Genomic DNA, 23,566 nt, shown 5'->3' with positions numbered 1-23,566 from the left:
ACACTCTTATTTTGAGAGTGTCACTCTTATTTTGAAATGTCTGTGCTTTGAAAGGGATACAAAACATGCACTCTTAAGGCCCTGGCATACTAATAGCGAAGTGCATCTTCCTTCTTGCTTAGAGCCAAAGAGAAGTTAAAAAACAGCTGAGCAACGACAAACTGTTTGCGAACATTCAGGCACCCGCCATGCTGCTGGAGGAGGTGTTTAGATGTACATTTAAAAATGAGGACGTTCAAGACTATATGTTAAACATCATCTAATATGACATTAAAATGTTTTATCAATGACTTCATGCCTTATTCTAGAAGTAAAATTCACATGAGGTCATTAAAAAAAAAGCTGTTTTAATTTCTCTATGATGATTTCAATTAATATAAATGTAAAATATGTGTGAATCACCTTTGACCGCAGCTGGCACATGACTGAAGCAGCATTTCAATCAACAGACTGAATGGGGCACTTAAGAGTATTTGAGTAGATTTGATTCAGTTTGTAAACTAATGAAACAATTAAAAAAAATTACATGGCTCTTGGAAAATGTATCTATGCGAACGATCATACAGATGTAGGTAAATTAACTGACTGAACAGGAATTAGTTGTCAGCCATAAGGACAGAGGAGCTCTAGGTCACAACTAGCATTGATGTGGACCAATGGCAATAAGAAGGTGTTTAGCAGCCGGTAAGAAGTTTTCCTGAAAGTACTCCCTGGCGAGCTGTTACCAACCACCAAAACAAACTCAAGAACACTAAAAAGAATTTTGTTCTAAATGACATCACACCAGTTCATTTTTTCAATTTCATATGAAGTGTGCAGGGGCCTTAAAAATCATCTACAATGTATTAAACTAGAAACGTTATTACGTAAGCATTGCTAGATAGGCTAAATACTACATTTGCAGGAATTCATTAACAGTAGATCATCAGCGATAGCTGTCATAATTGCCCTGTATTTCTGTATTATTAAAAAATACTTTTTTTCCTTCTCTTTTCTCAAGGGACACATCTATAAACATGTCAATAAAGGTTATATAAATAAAAGTTAAACAATATCTATGCTTCATATGTTCTTTTTTATAACATCTCGTAATAATGACTTAAACTTGGCTCAGTTACAATGCATGTAAGTTTCACCAAATTCAGCTTTTTATAGCCTATTTATTCACCAGATGCAGTGTTTTGTACTCACCGCTAAAATTATATCTTTGTCCATTCTGAATATTCAGTGTAGCTGTGTACAAAGCACTGCCCACACAGAGGTCACCGCCAAACCAAGAAACTTCCTATTGGTCAATGAGGTGAATTTGACTGTCAATATTCACCAAACTTATGCAAAATCCATGAGTATAAATTCTTTACCACCAGAAGACCATCACGCGAAATTCACGACCATGCATTTCACCAGCGGAATTTTGACATGCGACTGGGCCTTTTAAAATCGGCTCGGATCTCTATTTGTTCCACTTGACCTGTTAAATGGTCTCAGTTCATTTTGCTTTCACAATGTATTGTTTTTTGTTTTTGCTTTTTTTGTGGAACCCAGCTCACTTTTTAAAATATAATATTGATGATAATTATAGGGTCATATTTTTCATGTTAAGAGAATAATTAGCTATATTAACTTACTAAGTTTCGGAATTGACAACCACATTTAAATGCAGGAATGAATCCCCTTAATCTTCATTCCATGTGTGCATGGAATACAAGATTGACACCCGCAGATGTGATGATTGACAAGTGATCACCAAAGCAATGATTCAGCATCTCACACCTCTGAACAAGAAAAATGAATGCCAACAATTTAACCCGTTTTGTGTTTGCTATTTCTGAGAAAAGACATTATCCACAAAGGCAATATAATTCAGCAATGTTTAGTTTGCTGCCGTCATCAGAATCACTGTGTTTTGTTTATGTGCATCTAAATGGCTGTAGTTGAACAGCACATGCACTCTTGACTGTTATGTACGGGTTACCTCAAGATCGAAGGGCTGATGAAACTACAGTGGAGAGAGAGACTGGAATATTTTAGTGAAGATAGATACCTTTGTCTGTGTGATTTGCACCAGAAGAAGTCAGACACATCTTACACCCGCTATTGATCACATCATTAACAACTAGTTATTTAGTTCAGTTCCCTACACACTATGAGGAACTTATGAAAATGCAGTTGACACTACCTGAATTTTTCACAAGTTAATTCGGAAGTAGAATGCGGTTGTCACTCCCGTAAACTACTGAACCGTGTGTGTAGGCTACTGAAGAGGATAAAGCATTAAAATGTGAACTGACAACCGAATTTAGCTGCAGTGTGTACATAGCCACGTGTGTGTCCAGAACAGGATTAAAAACTAAAAGATGAACTGACGGGGGCCTGGGTAGCCCAGCAAGAAAAGATGCTGACTGCCACCCCTGGAGTCACAAGTTCAAAGTGACTCCAGCCAGGCTTCCTAAGGAACTAATTGCCCAGTTGCTAGGGAGGGTAACGTTACATGGGGTTACCTTCCTCAAGGTTTATATGGTGGTTCTCGCTCTCGGTGGGGCACATGGTGAGTTGTCCGTGGATGCAAGGGTGAATAGTGTGAGCCTCCACACGTGCTAATTGTCTGCGGTAACCTGCTCAGCAAGTAACATTATAAGATGCACAAGCTGATTGTCTGCCTCAGAAGCGGAGGCAGCTTAGATCATCCTCTGCCACATGGATTGAGGCAAGTAACTGCGCCACCATTAGGAATTTGAGAATATTGGTAATTGGCCAAATTGGGGAGAAAGGGGAATTTAAAAAGTGATCTGACAACCGAATTTAGCTGCAGAGTGTACATTTTCTAATCATCTTCAGCATCACTAACATCTGTATTATATATTATTACATATTGCATTTAGTTTTTATACATTAAAAGAGAAAATTAGTGCATTTCAACTGCATTGTATTTCTAAAATATTGAATTTGAAGAAAACCTCCAAAATGTATGGTAGATTAGTCGTAATAACAACAAAAAATAAGATTGATCACAATTCATTTTTAATTCTATTGACAGCTACATCGACTCACAGTATACAATAGTAGTATATTTCTGTTGTAATTTCTTGACTTTCATGCCACGGCATTCCAAGGTGGTCAGGTTAAACCCTTGAATCTTCATCTGCACAGAACAGAGTTATATTGTATAGTTTACAATAGTTTCAATATGCTCCTCACTCTGTCATCTCCATAGAAATAGAATAAGTGGCTCGCCACATCTCTATTCTGTGTATTAACATTACCATTGTATGGTAACATGTCAGGGCCAAATTTGTTTGACATAACATGTCAGTGCCAAACTTGTTTGGCATTACACAAATGGGAAAATCAAGTGAGGTTGGAGTGCTGTGTTTACAATGCATGTTGTTAGTAAACCAAACCATGATCATGGTCTTGGTTAGATTCGCTCTAAATGTCTGAGATCATTTGGAGTGTTTACAATGGGAAACCGTGATCAGATCCTGCAAAACCTGTAACAAATCAAGTAACGCACTTAGCCTAAAAGAGAAAATAAATGCAGTAAAATTTTATATAAAAATATTTAAAATAAGTTTAGTATAGACCATTTCAAGAATGTAAACAAAAGAAAATGAATTAGAACAGTCCAAACATCTTTCTGGATACTTTCAACAAAGTCTCTTTTTCAAAGTATGTCAGTCCACTTGGTGGCCATTATTGGAATGCGTTTGGGCAGCTATTTTTCTATGTAAACAAGCATCATGACAGTGCAGCTCCCTTCTACTTGAATGGGGAAAGACCGAAATCTCCAAAACGGTTTGTCAAGATTAAAATAAAAGAACATATTTCGCTTTTGGCGCCTGTTTTACTCGTGCGGCCCGGCCACAATGCGTGCTCCAATTCCCTGTTTTGCATTGCATATAACTCATGTCGAGGGTGCGTGTCCGGCGAAGCATCTAACTCACACTGGTCCCTCACCCTCATATCCATTCCTGGACAAGCAAAGATGCCAGCAGGTAGAGACTAGTCTCCCGAGGAGAGTAAAGGCAGGGGTGATGAGGTTGCATGTTTAGTATGCCAAGTAGCATCTGTGATGAACAGAGAGAGAAAGAGAACATTAAATTCCCTCTTTCTCTTAGGGATGCACCGATCCGCTCAGATACAGATATTTTTAACCAGATCGGGTATCAGTCAGACGAGCCTGATTCAAATCTGATACTATGTGTTAGTTATGGTCATTACCATCAAGCTCTAAAATTAAAGAACCATAAAAGCACCATTAAAGTAGTCCAAAAGTCTTTTGCATTTTATTTTAAGTCTCTTGTAGACACAAGATAGCTTTGTGAATGTCAAAAAGCTTGTTTATACATGCAAACTACTCAATAATTTGGTTTGCTTATAACATGCATTGAGATCAAAACCGGAGGAGCATTTCACCAGATTTTGAATGAAATGCATATTAAACTACTGTGAACTTGCCCACAGAAACTCTGTAGCCGCTTTTCCACCATCGGGCCGAACGATTCTGAGCACGTTATGGAACGGTTACTGTACAATTTCCACTTGAGCATGGCACTATTATAAACAATTCATGGCCCAGAATTCTTGCTACGGTTAGCTAACCATACTCAACCATGCTCTACTGTGCTGGTAGAATGGCTTTAGTATGTGCCGACTTATTTAGTGTATCTTCATGATTTTATTTTGAACTATTATTTATTTTTCTACATGCCTTTTTCATCAGAGAAGTAGATTACTAGCTCATTTAAACTGAAAATACACCAATATATTCTCATATACAGTACTATTTTCATATAATACTTACAGAATATTTTGTCAAGAAAAATAATTTTTAGCTAGTCAGGGAACTTTTACTGCATGTTCGTGTCCGGTGGTAAACACAAGCTCTCAGCAAATTATGGTAAACCTCACGCCTTTTTCGTCTTTATTTTCCTTCTTGCGACATGGTCTGTGTCTTTGCTGTTTGTTAGCAAAGCAAAAAATTTGAAATAAATTAAATTCTACATTCTAGAAAAATTACAATGTGATTAAAAAGACTGATATCCTTTAACAACTTAAGTGAGCAAAAAAAGAGTTCTGAATTTTTTTTTTAAAGATAACTGGCTTCTTTTCTACTGAAGAATTTTACTGGAATTACTGTTAATGTTGCTGCAGCATTATCCAGTAGACTATTTAAAAATAAAGTTTTTTTTTAAATAGGCTACACATTTTTTGTACTTCTTAAACTAACAGCAGCAGTAACTGCATACAGAATTTAAGTGTGCTGTCAAAGTGGAGGTTAATTATCTGTCCCTAGGACTAGTTAGCATGTTATCTTAAATATAGAGCATAGGTCTTCAACTGTGTTTTATTTCGTTCAGGAACACACTCAAAGATGTTTGCATTTCTGTTACACCTCCAGTAACATGTAACATCTGCAGCATGGTTACTGTGTTAGGGTATACTTTTGGTTGTCTTCTTGATCTTAATGGGTAATTAGGAATGTTCCAGGTTAAATACCAGTTAAGGTCTATCGGCAACATAGCATGCTATCAGTTACCACAGAAAGAAAATTAAATAAATTCATCCCTTGCATGTAAAACAAATTTTTTTTTACAGTAATTCACTTATAATTGAAGTCTACTGAGCAAGGCATTCTAGAGAGTTTAAAATCAGAAATATGTAACTAGTATTTTTCAATACCTATTAATTGTTCTGTACAAAAAAAATGTGAGCTATTTGAGATGTAAAGATGTATAAATTATCATATTAGCAGTGAAACTATTGTTCTGTATTAACTTCACTTTATGCATTACAGAAGTAATTCCCGAGAGAGTAGGTTGCTCCATGTAAACCATCTTCTTGCTCCATGTTATCTTCTTTACATGGTAATTTTTCACTTTACATGAGGTAAAATATTGGATAAAAAATGTGCTTAAACCATGTTTATTACATTGCATTGCCTTGCCCCATAAACGTCCATTTTAAATGCATTACCATATACATGCAATTTAGTTTGTTTTGTGGTCAATGATATGCACTTAGAAAATTCTATAAAACCAAGTCGTTTTGAATTGTTTTCTAGTCAAAATAATCTAGGCTAAACATCCCTAAGATACAAAAACCAAAATTCTTAAAACAAGAATATTGTTTTCAGAGAAATATAACAAAATGTAGTGAGGTTTTTGCCTGAAACAAGAAAAAAATTAAAGTGTTTGCCAATGGGGTAAGAAATTTGTTATTTTTTTTATGTACTGAGTGTAAATAGTGTTGAAGGCTATTTAAATACTAACATACAGTATGGCATCACTGCAGCATGCCTATTGTGTTTATTTAGAGTCCCACGGACACCCTACCCCAACCCCTAAACCTAACCCTAGTCCTAACCCTAATCTTCCCTTACAAAACATATATATATTCTAACCATGGTTTTGCTCCGATAACCATAGTATCACTATGGTATTTTGTAGTAAAATCATAATAGCCACAAAAAAAGTTAAACATGGTTACTATATTAAAACCACATTATTGTAGTAACAGCATGGTTAATTGCATTAAAGCTATCAATATTACTACAGCAAAACCATATTTAATTTTACCTGGTTCAAACCTTTCTCTCAACACCACAACATTCACTATGACCTATGAGGAACACCATGAGGAAATAGACCTTTATATTAACTTATATTAATTTAGTATGAAAGGAAAAATTAAGAGTGGAGACAAGAAACAGGATGGAAAAAAGTGGGGGGAAAGGTGGAATCGAACCAGGGTCTTCAGCACGAGAAAAGTAAATTAACAATGTTGTTACACCCCATGCCACTAATGGTGCAGTTTACCTTTCATTTCTGTATTTCCACCAGACAATTAGAGTGCAAATAGCCACCCTGTGCGACAGGTGCTGTTTACACCTAGTGCAAATAGTCAAAAAAAAAACACTGAAATACTTGAATAAGAATAAGTAAAAGAATAAGTAGTAAGAATATATATTTTTTTTCTTTATATTATTTTAATAAAATTTTCTCTCTGATTGTGTGTTTTATTGCAGGTTTCTACTCTTTCAGTGGAGAGGAGAACGGTTAAGTGCACTGTGCCAGAGGGAGCTGATGAACACGCTGAATGTCTGCTTGTGAGACAGGTAGGGGTGTGTGTGCATAGTTGTAATCTGAGGAATCAAGTAGGTCCATAATACCTACAGAGAAATATCTGTTAGCATTCCCATTCATTTCAAAAGCAGTTGCTTGGCTGGTGGATGATCAGCCAGAAGTTTGCGATTTAAAATCTGCCAATCAGCCATTTTAAATCGTGTTTTTATTTTTTTTGAGCCAATCACCTAAGCCCTAAATGGCATGTGAATAATCTAGATAGTCTTGTGAAAATTATGTGACTTTAGCAAAATTTTTGCAAAACAAAATTACATGATTCATTACACATATCACGGCAGTTCCGAAGTTAAATGTCAACTGTGTGTCACTGAAAATGAGTTAAATGGTCTCTCAAACAGGTTTTAAAAGTGTTTTATGTTCTGTTGAGTTTTTACAAAACATATATATATTCTAACCATGGTTTTGCTCCGATAACCATAGTATCACTATGGTATTTTGTAGTAAAATCATAATAGCCACAAAAAAAGTTAAACATGGTTACTATATTAAAACCACATTATTGTAGTAACAGCATTTAATTGCATTAAAGCTATCAATATTACTACAGCAAAACCATATTTAATTTTATCTGGTTCAAACCTTTCTCTCAACACAAGTAAAAAGAATAAGTAGTAAGAATATATATATTTTTTCTTTATATTATTTTCCACACCCTGGGCGCTAAAGATGTGTCTTTATCAAGATGCCCTTCCACCTTTGCGTTGTTCTCGCACCGAGGCAGCGTTTGTGGATGGTTCATGTACTCATTGCGAGAACTTGACCATGGCATCGTTGCGGTCGCGGCTTTCCCTTCTCAAGGGACATGCTACTCCAGCCGCTCCCAGAGTTGCTCCTTCTTCCCACATGATTGAAGATGACCCGGCTGACGATGGAAGCGATTTGGGGAGTTCTGCAGGCGCGGTTTTGCCGGGTAAATCCCCACAAACCACCTGCCCCCCAGCATGCTCAATTGCTTCCGTCATGGCTCACGATTGGTTCCTCAGGTCAGGGCGATGCTCTAAGCCACATGCATACCCCCTCCCCCTTTCTTCCCGGAGGTGCATGATGAGTGCACAAGGTCATGGAGGGCACCTTTTACTGCACAGAACCGATCTCCTTACTCGACCGCTGTCACTACCCTTGACGGCGGGGTGGTCCACGAGTACACAGCGGTCCCCCAGGTGGAAAAAATGGTTGGGGTGCACCTGTACCTGCACCACTTGGATCATCCCACACTCCCCTCCAAGACATGTAAGACGACGTTGTCGCTGACAGCGAAAGCCTACAGGGCCTCTGGAAAGGCCACCTCTGCCCTGCATGCCATGACCCTCCTGCAATTTCACCAGGCTAAGGCATTAAAATATCTGCACGTGGGAAGTCCTGATCCTGATGTGCTACAGGAACTGCGCTCAGCAACTGTTCTCGCCCTCTGGGCCATGAAGGTCACCGTGCGGGCACTCGAACAGGCGATGGCCACCCTTGGGGTCCAGGAAGGTCACCTATGGCTGAACTTGGTTGAGATATGGGAAACTGACAAAGCCCGCTTTCTCAACGCCCCATCTCCCTGCTCGGCCTATTCGGTGACACCGTTGAAAAAAACTTCGCCCAGCAGTTTTCAGTGGTGAAAAAGCAGATGAAGGCCATCCAACACATCCTACCTCGATGCCGGTCCTCATCCAGCCGTGCCCCGTCTGCTCGCTGAGGGTGTCCCAAAAAAACAGCAGGTAGCTCCGCCTCAACCAGGGCCCAGCTCTCAGCCCCAGCATAGAGCTACCTGCAGGAAGTCTCACAAACCTCCTCAAGGACCTGGAAGGCTCCCAAGCGTTCCTGAGATGGACCACAGTGGGGACAAGATGTTCGCTCAGGCCGGTTCTGACAAGTCCAGAGGACGCCTCACTAGGACCCTCTCCTCAGAGTTTTTTTTCTCAGCACACATGCCTCAGGATGCAACTTGGATGCGTGGCTTATGCTTTCCGATCCGTCGCACTGGCTGGCCAGGACAATCCGACTCAGCTACGCAATTCAGTTCGCCAGGCATCCGCCTCTTTCAGCGGCATCCGCACCACTTCGGTGCATGGCGAAAGGGCCAGCACCTTGCTCGTGGAAATTGCTACCCTTTTGCAGAAGGATGCGATAGATCCTGTCCCTCCAGCCAAGATGGAGAAGGGTTTCTTACTTCATTTTACCCAAAAAAGGAGATGGTTTGAGACCAATCTTGGACCTGTTAGTTCTCAACCGGGTTTCTGCACAAACTCCCCTTTAAGATGCTCACACAAAAACACATTCTGACATGCATCCAGCATCAAGATTGGTTCGCAGAGGTAGACCTGAAGGATGCGTACTTTCACGTCTCAATTTTGCCCCTACACCGACCCTTTCTACGGTTCGCGTTCGAGGGACGAGCGTACCAGTACAAGGTCCTCCTCTTCGGCCTGTCCCTGTTCCCTTGCGTCTTCACAAAGGTCACAGAGGCCGCCCTTGCCCCGCTAAGGGAAGTGGGCATCCGCATACTCTACTACCTCGACAACTGGCTGATATTAGCTCACTCTCGAGAGGCACTATGCGCCCACAGGGACCAGGTGCTCAGACACCTAAGCCGCCTAGGGCTTCAGGTCAACTGGGAAAAGAGCAAGCTCTCCCCGGTTCAGAGCATCTCTTTTCTCAGCATGGAGTTAGACTCAGTCTAAATTATAGCATTCCACACAAATGAGCGCGTGCAGTCAGTGCTGAATTGCCTCTCGTCATTCAAAATAGGCACTGCAGTTCATCTAAAACAGTTCCAGAGGCTCCTGGGGCATATGTAAAATATTACAGAACTCTGGAACCTCCACATCTGGCCCCTGGATGGAATGCGGAAGATCTGAGTGGGCTACCACCAGCTGTCGTAGACACCATCAACCAAGCCAGAGCTCCCTCCACCAGGCAGCTTTACGCCCTAAAGTGGCGCCTGTTAGCAAATTGGTGTTCTTCCTGATCTGAAGACCTGCAGAGGTGCGCAGTCGGGTCAGTGCTCTCATTCCTACCCCAGTCACTGTGTTTGTAGCAACTCCTCCCTTGCTAGGTAGGCTCTACCACCTCAACTCTTCCAAATGTGGCCTGGAAACCCACGTGACGTATTTGCCACATTTTTACCTGGGCAGGATGTGGTCTCCGCGGGGTCTTTCCCGCCTGAAAGAATAGGACTGGGAAAGAACGCCTTCCCCAATGCATGTTATAGCTAGATGGCCCCAGCCGCATCTAAAACTCTGTGAGGAGAAACATAGACAGGAAAAGGGCCGCTGCGGCTAGTACGGCCTGCTCCCATGCTTGTCACGTCACTTGTTCCCACCCCTCAAGGGAAACACTTGGTTGGATGCCGGGAACCTAATAAAAACAATATGACATCTTAGTGGCGGAGAAGGTTACATGCAGTCTGATGCTCGTGCTCCTTTGGCACGCTACAGCTTGCTGCATCAGCATCAGCAGATCACGTAACACGGTACAGTGTAGGTGGCGCTATTGAATAGGGACCTCTTGTGTCACTACAATCGACACAACGTTGAGTGAGTGACAGAAGGGGAACATCTAGGTTACTAGTGTAACCCCCGTTCCCTGATGGAGGGAACAAGACGTTGTGTACAACTTGCGACAACACTGTACCAAGCCACTGTAATGGCTGAACCTTATTCTCGGCTCCTCAGTGCAGAACCTGACTGAACAGATGTACGATCCCTGCCTTTTATACCCATATGGCGGGACATGCAAATTCTATTAACCAACTTGACATTGGCCTTTTTCATATTCAGAATTATCCGAGGCTCCCAAAAGAAGTCCCTTATGTCACTACAATTGACACAATGTCTCGTTCCCTCCATCATGGAACAGGGGTTACTATAGTAATCTATACATACTCTTTACTCCTGTATACATGCAGCTCCATCAGTAAGCAGTTTCTCAACAGCAATGTAATTTTCCTGCAAAACATGGGAAGAGGAAGACTTCACCATTTTATTGATTCAGTTTATTTTTAGATATTCCAGAGTTGTTGCTGTGTTTGTTTCCTTAACTTACTATCATGACCTGCAGCTTTATTGCGACACAGTAGAGAGGGTTTCTTTATTACACAAAACTCTAGGGTATATATTTTTGTAAAATATTTTTCAATATTTTACATTTGTGTGTATTAATGGGTATAGTTTATAATATACAGTATGTGATTTTCCAACTGTACTCCCTGAAATGTTGAATTTGTTCTGCTGTGTTGACATGTTGTTGGGCTCTATCCTATGACTGTTCCACACACACGCACTCTTCAAACACCCTCACAGAATGCTGCTTATGTGTTTACATGGATACATTAAGCCACGTCCTCAGAGAGAAACCTAGGTGTGTAAAAATGCTTTCACTTATTCCCTTAAATGGCATAAGGAAATCAGCGTTCTTGTTTACATGATATTTCAGAACACCAATTTCAGCCAAAAACCTGGAATAAACCGTACTCTTAAGTGCACGTAAACATGGTCAGTGTTGTTGTTGTGCCCCTAATGTTTATTTCACCAGGAAACTGATGCAATACATACAACGAGCCATGTAAATCTAATTTTTCAAAAATGTATGTATTGTAACATGATTTGATGAGAATAGGTTGGACTATTCTTTTGGATCTGCAGGAAAATTACATCCTGAGAACATTGATCAGCTGATGGCACCACAAGAACAAACACTTTTCTATCAACTGCACTGCTTGTACATATGCTGTGAAGTTAAAGCAGCGATGACCACTTGTAGACAACTGAATGAAGGAAATCAATATTTTACCATTCAGAAAGAGTTTGTTTACTTCAGACATGCACATTAAGGAAAAATAATTGCCAGGCTAAACCTTATGGCCTTGTTTGTATTTTTATATGAAACACACAGACAGAGAGATCAGGGGCCTACACCATGACACTCATTTAACAAACTCAGGGTTACATGATTGGTTTTGAGTTGACAAAACAAACCAATAAAACCAGGTTTAATTGATACCATGATGCTTCTGCACATTGTACAAAGGGGGCTCGGTTTGTCAGCAGATGCCCTAACCCCGCCCCATCCCTAAATCTAACCATATGGAGCCTGTAAGGCTGAGTACCCTGCCAGGAACAACCTCAGGCACCTTTCTCCCATTGCGGATGCAGCTCATCAACTTTCTCTTTCAACATGAATGAGTAGCGTTTGCAACGAACAGCCAAATGCTTGAAACACATAGAGAGAGAGAGAGAGAGAGAGAGAGAGCATGATTCAGGTTTGCTTCTTTTGAGATTTACCTCCCTGCTAAAGGCTGATCATAATGAAAATATGATATCTATATATATATATATATATATATATATATATATATATATATATATATATATATATATATGTACAGTATTTTGAACAAATGTATTTTATACTGCACAAGAGATTACCATGAAATCTTGAAGAAGTAAAGCATATTTACACAGCACAAAGTATTATATATTAAACATCATGTGAAATACTCAATGTTCATCTCCAGTCCATGAAAGAAAGGGTTTGGGAGGCATTAATATCTTTTTGTTGCCAGCTTTTGGAGTTTTTAATTTTTTAAAATTGATCACTACTGGCAGGTACTAATCCATCTTACTAGCTGTTTTATAGATAGCTTCATATTATGTTATGTTATGTTATGTTTATACATTATTTTCATACATATTTTATATTTTATGGCATGAGATTGTAAATGAAAAACAGTTCAAGTATATTTAAATAAAATACAAGACTTCATCTGCCACAAATTTATATGTAGATTCTCTAATAAATCATTTATGATTGATTTTGTTTTCTGTAAATAGTGCTTGAAGAGACACAGGGAAGGGACTCCATTGCATCAGAGTTGTCACTTTACTCACAGCTGATTGGTTCAATATCTTTTAGTGATTTGTTACACAGAGAAAAAGCTACTACAGAGCAGGTTAGCCGTGGAGAGTAAGTTACTATGGCGATGAACACCGGTAAAGGCCGACCTACTTTCATGGTACCAGGGTTGCCAACTCTCACGCATCTGGCATGACACTCACGCATTCAGCCTCAATCTCACGGTGAGGCTGAATGCGTGAGTGTCACGCCAGATGCGTGAGAGTTGGCAACCCTGTGGTACCTAGAACCCAGGGTTGGCACAAAATTAACTTGACTAGCCACCGAAATCGGCTTCATGGTACAGGTCCCAGGAGAACAGCTCTGTGTGTGTTTGAATTGAGCTGTACTGTATGATTCAAAGAGGAGGCTGACAAATAGACAAGGGGTTTGTCTTAAAGTGTGTGTAAATTTTACTTTCAGTTTGTTGTGTATCACTGCTCAGGATGTGGTTTGCCAACTAGGGCTGGGAGATATATTGAGTATTCATGATATATTTGACAAAATTACTGATAACAAAAGATACGTTATCAGCATTCAGAAGCAAAAATAGTGCAAAAATCAGTTGATCAGTTTGACAGAGGAATCACACTATAATTTAACTATTAGTTTTTTATCAACACGCAAAACCTTTTAAGCCATTTCTGAACATAAATACTGAGATATACTGTATGTTAAACATTTTCAAAAGGCTGTTTTTTTAGCATTACCATCAACCCAGAGTTGAGTTTGACCTCTCATGTGAGAACTCCCCTTCCTGCTGCTGGGCTACACGTTTGTGAAGTTTGACCTGATTTAAATCTGTGTGCCTGTGTATGTGTGGTTATTGGTGATACTTTGTAGATGACCTGGCTCTGGTTTTATTTCTGTGTCGAAATGTGTTTGCTGTTGGGGGGGTCAGGGTGTCAGGGAGCTTTAAGCCAAAGAAGACACACACACATAGGGTTGCCAAATTTCTACCAGCCAAATACGGGACATTTCAGGTCCAGATACGGGAATTTTCTTGTTTCTTTTTTTTTTTTCTTATCTGGCTCTTGCATGAGACACTGTTTAATAGTTAAATAAGTCCACACAGAGCTTGTTTACATAGAAAACATAAAAATGACAGCATAGAAAACATGTTTGATGTAAACAGCCTCTAAAAAGCAAAAAATAAAATTAAATAAAAAACGCTTTAATACAATGACAGGAAGAACCAAATTTCTGTCAATGTTCAATTTTTGTCAATATTTTTTTGTCAAGAGTTTTCTTCCCCATTTTTTAAAGCTCAACAAATCAATGTGTTATTCTGTTAAAGAATAATATATATTAGTAAACACAATTGCCTTTGTACAAGTCTTAATACTGTTTTAAACAGCTATACATTATATTTTTATGGGATACGAAATGCTGAACATGAAAATAGTGTATTTCCCCTTGGATTCCAGTGTCCAGTGCCATGACATTAAGGGTTTTTAACTAAATCTGTACTATACTTTTGTACTAAAGTTGCTGTAGTTTTTCCAACCATTATTTAGCGGAGTATCTAAACCAGAACAAGCACATGCATATAATGTTTTGTCATATCATGAATAGGTGCCTTTACTAGTGTTTGGAATCACAATGGTTATATACATTTATCATGCACTAGAAAGCTGTATCTTTGACAAAAATATTCTGCTTCTTGTAATATATTGATGTGAAATAAACAGATGCAGACTTGTATTCCATGAAGGCTGCACTTTTACTCCGTTTTTTACTTATATACACACCCCCTTACATCAGGGCTGGGCAATATGCAAAAAAAATATTTTAGCGATAATCGACTTAAAATATTGCGATATCCGATTACATTATCAACCCCCCTGCCGAGGGTCAGGGAATTATTTTGCTTTATTGATTTGCCATTTTTTGCTTTGTAATTGATTTGTAAAATGTAATTACATTTATTGAAACATGAAATACATAAACAAATGACATTTCTAACTTCAAATTGCACTTTAATATAAAAGAAAAAAAGCAATGAAATAACGAAGTGATCAAAAACTCATTTTTTAACACCTCCCCAAATCCAAACATTTACCTTCTCCATCTGCTCCATTTGCCATCACGCAAGCATCTGTCAACAAGAACAGGTGGAATATTACTAATAAGCTACAGATTAAGAACTAAAGACCATTATAAATGTAAAGACAATAATAATCAATATAAAAAAGCCTAATAAATTCCCTTGTGTTCCCAAAATAATGCTGCCAAATGCGTGTTCTTATTGAATTTGTGTTTGTATTGCATTTTGGTAATACAGTTAATGTAGTCTAAAGAAAATAAAATAAAACAAAATTTTAGGTTCAAGATGAAATTTTCTTGTATCACTTTATGATTTAATCACTTTCGTCTTTGTTTCTTTATTACAAAGATATATTAATGAACTTGCAGAGTTACGTTCACAATGCGTGCGATGATCGCAGATAATTTGCAGCATTCTCATGGATGAGATTATGCAAACAGTTTTCAGATGAATGAAATAGAGAAAAAAGAGTGAAAACTCTTTATGTGCTTGTTCCACGAGACAGGCTCAGCTGCACGCCGGTATGACAAACAGTGAATCAGACACAAGCATTGTCGGCTTTTCTTTTGTCTGTTCTAAAAAATTTTATAAAATGTGTTTCTTCAAGCGTATGTGTTTGTGACTAACAGTATTTCTTTTCATGTGTCACTCCGAGACGTGTCACTCCGAGACAGGTCACCCGCCTGTTGCGGGTAGATGAGCAAAATTAACCACGCATGAAATACATTTGGATGAGGAGCTTAGGGACTGGATTCAACCTCATCGCATTTTGCGGGTGGCGGGTGCTAGCTTCACACCCTGGCCACTGTTTAATATGTTTACCGACATCCCAGATCCATGGTTTTGCCATTTCCCAATATTGTCGATCATCGTCAGTTCACAATCGGCATCGGCATCTTTGTTAGACATCGCTGATATCGGATTACATCGTCTTAACACCCAGCCCTACCTTACATCCTACGTAGATATAACATACAGTATATTCAGTGTTGCAGCTCTCTAGATAACCACTAGATTGCACCAAAAATAGTGTACAAGTACCATTAACTAAATTACAAATACACTGCATTCCTTCCCTCTAATTTAACAACCCTTTCTAACCAAAAATGAAAACCTCTTTAGAACCTTTTTTTTTTCAACCAAGGGCACCAAGTCAAGGGATTATTCTGCCCTTTCTTCACACTTGGGTCCTATTTTTTTTAAGATTTAGTCTTTGCAGTGTTCTGTGTACACGTTTTGGGTAACGCCGTACTGGGGAAGATGTTGAGATTGTGATGTCATTGCTTGGTTCAGTAGGTTCTTCTGGACTCTCTCTGAACTGAATTTCAGGTTGCACTGGGCTTGATGATGCTGGTTCCCTTGCGGGTGTTGATGGTGGTTGAACAGGCAAACAGCTGTGCTGATCCTCAAACTGAACTTGTCTGGATGGTAAAATTTCAGTGTTATCATTCTTTTGGAACTCCTCTAACACATGATGTGACTTTGGTGTTTCATCATGAGTAATGATCAGATGATCAATTTGAACTAAGCTCTCTCTCTCTGGCTATCGTGTATCAAGTAAGTGACAAGCCCCAGGCATCTCACAATGGTTAAACGTAAAATGTGTCCCACCTTTGAGCAGAGATAGCACTTTTGTTGTTTGTATTTGTATATCTTCGCATTGTGTTTGCCTTCACACCTATAGCAGGGCTGCTGTGGCTTGCTATCATCACTCCTAACTGTTTGTTTAGTTTATTATTGCTTTCTGTTTGTAGACTTTGTTCATGTTTGTGATCTCTTTTGTTTTACCAGACAATTCCAATGTTTTGCGGGATGCCATTTCCATTGACAATGCTTTCTCACGTGCACTTTTAAATGTTACGTTAGCCTCCGCCAGCAACGTTCTCTGTATGGCTTCCTCTCTTAATCCCCCAACAAATTGGTCATGTAATGCCTCATTCAGATGTTGGCCATTGAAATTTGAATCATTCCACGATAACGTGCAGCTTTTTCAAAAGCCTGTATACATCAGCTCCAAATCACTGCCAAAAACATACTGTCCTTTCTATCATCCTGCACCTTATTTACAATCATCCATTGTTCCATTCTCTCCAAATAGGACTCAAAATCCCCTTGTATCTTCGTATATTTGGAGATGCTGACAATTTGGATTGTCACCATGTCCACCAGTCACATATTTGCTTTCCAGTTCTTCAAAAACTTTCTTATTCTTTATTTTTCTGCTTAACCATTTACGATCGTCAAATTTTTATATATTGATGTGAAATAAACAGACGATGACATCTATTCCATGAAGGCTGTACTTTTACAAGTTTTTACTTAAATACACACATCCTAACTGGATATAACATACTGTATATCCGCTGTTGCTGCTCTCTAGGTAACCACTAGATGGCATAAAAAAAAAGTGTATAAGTACCATTAACTAAATTCCTTATACACTACACTTCTAACTAAAAACATTACAGAAAACCAGTGTTGATTGTCTTTATAAAAAGAATATGTTATGAAAAGTATGATTATGATTTATAAAATATTTATATTAGGGCTGTCGATTTAACATGTTAATTCAGTGCGATAAATTGTATTAAAAATAAAAAAATTAACGCAATTAATTGCAATGCCCCCGGACCGTAATAAGGAAGATTCCTAGAAATGCAAGCTTGTAGTACCACCTGTTTACTCCAGAGGGCAGTAATTGGAATTTTTGTTGTGTGGCAATGTGCAGTTTTTACAGTGAAGCAAACAACCATCCAGCAGAGAGCGCAACACAGACATGTGTTATGTTCTTGCATTCAAAACACTTGATGGAGCGCAAATTCGAACTAAGGGATCTCAGGATGTGTTCTAAGTATTAAACTATATTTATCTTGACACAGTAACCTAAAAACACACCCGAGAAGCTACACAAGCATGTCTGACGCAGGTGTAAATTGACGGGTCCTTAAACAAGCCATCATAATAAATCTCAAACTGATTGACAAATTCACTTGCGAAATGGATTACTTTGAACTGTATGCCAATTAATATTTAATTTTTTTTGCCTGATGGTTCTGGTGCTCAGTGCTCTGTAGCGCCTGCCAGAAGACAACAGTTCAAAAAGGTAGTGGGCTGGGTGAGTGGGGTCCAGAGTGATTTTTACAGCACTTTTCCTCACTCTGGTAGTGTATAGTTCTTGAAGGGAGGGCAGGGGGCCACCAATAATCCTCTCAGCACTCTGATCTATCCTTTGTAGTCTTTGGAGTTGGTATAATTTTGTCTGGAGAATAGCAGTGGAGATAAAGATGTTGCAAACTGAATTGAAATCCACAAGAAAAATCCTTGCTTATGTCCCTGGTCTGTCCAGATGTGGCAGGATATGATGAAATACCATGTTGACTGCATCATCCACAGACCTGTTTGCTCGATAAGCAAATTTAAGGGGTGCTAGAAAGGGTCCAGTGATGTCCTTCAGGTGGGCCAACACCAGTCTCTCAAATGATTTCATGACCACGGGCGTCAGAGCGACAGGTCTATAATCATTAAGGCCTTTGATTATGGGTTTCTTTTGGGACAGGAATGATGATTGAGTGTTTGAAGCAGCATGGGACTTCACACTGGGTTTGGGACTAGTGGAATATTTTACCTAAAATATTGCTCTGCAAATGTTGATACTTTTCTATCTTTATAAAGGCTAAGCATATTTATAAATCTCTACATCAGGGGTCAGTATCAGAAGAGTCTCATTGATATACCGCAAAACATTGCTGAGCAATCAAACACACCTCTTAGCTTATCCGGCTTCTGGGGTAGGTACACACTGTGATGGGGAATATACCACAATGTTTCTCCTTCAGGTGTTACTGGGGCTAGTTTTGCATCACATTTGTCGATAATCTCCTCCATAAAGGCCTTATAGTGGTCTTAATACTGTTTGTTTGACTTCAGACTTTGCTTTAGATGCTGAGACCGGGCCGCTGTGAGCGTGGGGTTGGACTGGAACCCTCCGTCCTCCCCCCAACCCTTGCGGCTTGATGATTGGTACCTCGGCTCCGGGCACCGCTCTCAGCCACGGTACCTTTCTTGACTTAACACAGACTCCCATTCAAAATGCTCACGCAGAGGTATTTCTAAACTGCGTTCGGCATGAAGATTGGTTTGCAGCGGTAGACCTGAAGGACGCTTACTTCCACTTCTCCATTCTGCTTTGACCCTTCTTGCGGTTTGCGTTCGACGGCCAGGCTTATCATTACAAGGTCCTCCCCTTCGGCCTGTCACTGTCCCCTCGCATCTTCACCAAGGTCGCCGAGGCAGCCCTTGCCCCGCTGCGGGAAGTGGGCATCCGCATACTCAATTACCTCGACGACTGGCTCATCCTAGCACACTCTCAAGGGTTACTATGCGCCCACAGAGCATCTCTTTTCTCGGTTTGGAATTAGACTCGGTCTCAATGTCAGCACCTCACGATAGAGTCAGTCAGTGCTTGCGTGCTTTGGTCGCTTCAAGCCAGGCACAGCGGTTTCTCTCAAACAGTTCCAGAGGCTCCTGGGGCATATGGCACCCTCGGCCGCAGTCGTGCCGCTCGGGTTGATGCATATGAGACCACTCCAGCACTGGCTTCAGACTCGAGTCCCGAGATGGGCATGACGCCGTGGCATATACCGTGTGTTTATCACCCCGTCCTGCTATCAGACTCTCAACCCTTGGACAGACCTCTGTTTTCTGCGGACAGGAGTCCCCCTACAACAGGTGTCCAGATGTGTCATGGTCACCACAGACACCTCTCTACTATGTTGGGGCACCTTGTGCTACGGGCATGCAGCCACTGGCTCCTGGACGGGGCCCCGCCTGCGTTGGCACATCAACTGCCTCGAGTTGTTGGCTGTACTCCTTGCCCTGCGGAGGTTTCTCCCGCTGATTCGGGGCAAGCATGTCTTGATCCGTTCAGACAGCACCGCCACGGTAGCGTACATAATTCACCAAGGTGGTGTACACTTCCGTCACATGTCACAACTCGCCCGCCATCTCCTTCTTTGGAGTCAGCCACGACTCAGGTCGCTGCTCGCCACTCATATCCCTGGCAACTGCAACATGATGGCAGTCGCGCTGTCACAACAGGTCTCGCTCAGCGGAGACTCCACCCCCAGGTGGTCCAGCTGATTTGAGGCCACTTTGGCAGGGCACAGATAGATCTCTTTGCCTCCCAAGACAACTCCCACTACCCACTCTGGTACTTCCTAACGGAGGCCCCTCTCAGCACAGATGCGCTGGCACTCAGCTGGCTCCGGGGGCTGCGCAAGTACGCATTTCACCCAGCGAGCCTTCTTGCACTGGTGTTGTGCAAGGTAAGGGAGGACGAGGAACAGGTCACCTTGGTGGCTTCTTATTGGCCCACCCGGACCTGGTTCTCGGATCTCACGCTCTTCACAACAGCACCTCCCTGGCAAATTCCCCTGAGGAAGGACCTTCTTTCTCAGGGACGGGGTACCCTCTGGCACCCAATTCCAGACCTCTGGAATCTCCACGTCTTGCCCCTGTACGGGATGTGGAAAACTTAAGCAGTCTACCACCTGCAATTGTAAACATGATCAACCAAGCAAGAGCTCCCTCTACCAGGCAGCTTTACGCCCTCAAGTGGCGTCAAGACAGCCACGAATGGTGCTGGTGTAGAATTGCATTTCCTTCTTTCGGAGAAGACAGTAGCGATATGAGATGAATGGTTCAGATAAAGCATAGAGTTTCACTGTTGCTGCCCCCTTGGCTTCAATAAATGGGACACTGGCTGTCTCGTTTGGAAGGATGCGTCCTCCGGAGGTCGCATTTTTCGGCCGCATACATCGTCGCCATCTTGTTTCATAAAAGCGAGTAGGACACTTTGAATGCAGCCTTCGAATGCGACCTTCTTTCATGGGAATTCGGGTGAGGTGTATCCTTCGTGGTTCTCACAACCCACAATTCTTTGCTTCCACGGAAATGTCTAAAAAAGAATTATGCCTATTTGCCCGTAATTGTGATGTTCAAATGCTACAGGCCCGTAGGCAGCCTAGTGGAAGGGGGGTTCTTTTTTTTCAAAAAGTGGACCTTTTTGCAGTTTTTCCCCTCATTTTGTATTTAATTATGAGGTTCAAATACTTGTTGGTGACTTTTTATCCACTAATTTGGGCTGGATTAGCTTGTCTGCTGATGCACTGAAAATATTTACTACATTGTTGTCAAATTGCTTACCAAGCTCATGTACCACCTTTTTCAGTCCAAACTCACACACACACACACACACACACACACACACACACACACACACACATTTAAAGACCATACAAACAACAGAATAAATTTAAGGAACTTTTCTGGAATATTATTAAACTACAAGTTCAACTCCTCTCATCATCATCCACTCTTGTCTCTCTGTCAGTGTCTCTTCGCTTGTTGCTGTACAGTATATGTCTTGACACTTATGGAATGAGAACACTGGTCAGTTCCAATCTTCTTGGGTAAAATTTGGAGAATATGTTCACAGCTACATCCAGGTTGACTGCCATGGATGAGGGCCAGGGATGACAAGCGGTCCTCTCCCATGCTGCTACACATGAATGTGTTCAGTCTCCGTAGAGTGCTGGCTGACCATTCACATTCACATGAGGTGATTGGCAGAGTACAATCTATTTTGAGAACCTTGAAGACGTATGGATAGATAAGCACATCACATTCTTTGATAGCCTCAGCACATGAAGTTGGCCTTTGTTCTGATGACTTGTTTTGCCACTTAAGTTTCTAGTGTTTCAGTTCCTGGTCAACCAGCTCTGGCAAAGGTAAGTCATCTTGGTAAAGTTGGACTGCTTCAGAGATGTCCACTGTCACATCTGAGTTGCACTGTATAGACAGAATTAGAACCAGGAGCCTTGATGCAGTTACAGATAGTGGACTAAATCAGGATTCAAAATCCAAGATGACATTGTCTAGGAAAGGTACAGCCATGTTATGATGATAGTAGTTCTTCAAAGTTTCAGCAGGTACATTTTCTCTGTGTGTCTGCCTTCCAGGAGCCTGTGGTTGACTGGTAGGCTGCACATTAACCTGAGCAGCCATCCTGACTGCTTGCTCATAGATCTGGTTGAAGTCATCCTCAATTGTCTCACGTAGCTCCTTGTAAATACAGTATATTTATGTAAACATATAATTTACCACAGTTGTAAGGTGCTGGAAAAGCTTGAAAATGCACCTTGGAAATGCTTAAAAAGTGCTTGAATTGACTTTTGAAAAGGTGTAAGAACCCTGAAGTAGTTGTTCACTCTTCGTGCTGTAGGTGAAGAATATGATGGTAGACTTCATCTTGTCAATCATGTTGGGCACAACTGGAACAGCTCAGGAGCATGCAATGACAAGGTTCAGGCAATGCCAATTACAGTGCATGTACACTGCCTTAGGTGCATCTTTCTTGATCAGAGCCTGGACACCGACATTTTCCCTGCTCATGTTTCTGGCACCATCATAGCACTGGCCTCCAATCACCGACCTCTATGTTGAGGTGACTCAGCACATCCTTAATTGCAGTTGAAATATGGCTGCCTGTGATTCGTGGTAGAGAGCAAATCTCCAGCAATTCCTCCCTGATATTAAGGTCTTTGTCAACAAACCTTATCCCATAATGTAGAGCTGGTGCCATTGTGTGTGTCACCTCATCAGCCATGACTGTATAGATCTGTGCATTTTTGACCTCGTCCACAATCTGGGCCTGAACCATTCGCTTTCCTATCATGTCAATCATCTCATTTTGGGTTTGGGGCAAGAGGTAGGTGGCATTTCTGAGCTTTGGCCATTCCATGTGCTGCTTCAGCTTCTCATCATGGTTATTACCATGCTTTTCTTGTGCTATTTTGTGAACGGAGCATTGACTAACACTCCCATCTGCTTTCTCTCTTTGGCATTGACAAACAGGGCACAGCACACACAGAAGGCACCATCAAGCGTAGAACTGTACACCAACCACCAGCCATATTCCTCCAACCATTAAATTAAGTGTTTAGAAGGCTTGTTGTGGTTCCTGAGTAAATGGTATTTCTGGCCATCAGACATCTTAGTGTCAAGTCAAGTGTCAAGTGGTTTTTATTGTCGTTTCAACCATATACAGTTAGTACAGTATACAGCAAAACGAGACAACGTTCCTCCAGGACCATGGTGCTACATAAAAACAACAAAGGACCAACACAGGACCACATGAGACAACACAACAAAATAAAATACCTATATAAAAAACCTATATATACCTATATAAAGTGCACGTGCAAACGTGCAAAAAGTACGGGACAGTACAACAAATTTCTGACAATGAACAGGACAATAGACACAGTGCAGCGCCGACCAGTACTCAGTAGTGCAAAAAGATGACAGTTTCTAAAAATGTAAACATAACATACTATGAGATAGTGTTGTATGCACATAGCAGTTATTGAGGTAGCAGACAGTTATAAAGTGACAGTAATTAAAGTGCAACTCAGGACACTTGTGTGTCAAACCAGTC

The 23,566-nt window shown here is 40.7% G+C and overlaps 1 protein-coding gene across 8 annotated transcripts in view; it reads left to right on the top strand.

The window, feature by feature from the left end:
- Nucleotides 1-23,566, top strand: part of dock10 (dedicator of cytokinesis 10) — a 301,844-nt gene that overhangs the window by 164,796 nt on the left and 113,482 nt on the right. For all 8 annotated transcript variants that reach the window (XM_052109636.1, XM_052109639.1, XM_052109641.1 and 5 more), the window contains one exon: nt 7,028-7,117. In XM_052109636.1, the coding sequence (XP_051965596.1) occupies nt 7,028-7,117 (90 nt within the window). The remainder of the gene's footprint in view (nt 1-7,027; nt 7,118-23,566) is intronic.

The sequence above is a fragment of the Xyrauchen texanus genome, chromosome 38 (assembly GCF_025860055.1).
Source record: "Xyrauchen texanus isolate HMW12.3.18 chromosome 38, RBS_HiC_50CHRs, whole genome shotgun sequence".
Taxonomy (NCBI): Eukaryota; Metazoa; Chordata; class Actinopteri; order Cypriniformes; family Catostomidae; genus Xyrauchen; species Xyrauchen texanus.
The sequence above is the reverse complement of the archived record's forward strand: the minus strand, read 5'-3'. Positions and strand labels throughout refer to the sequence as shown.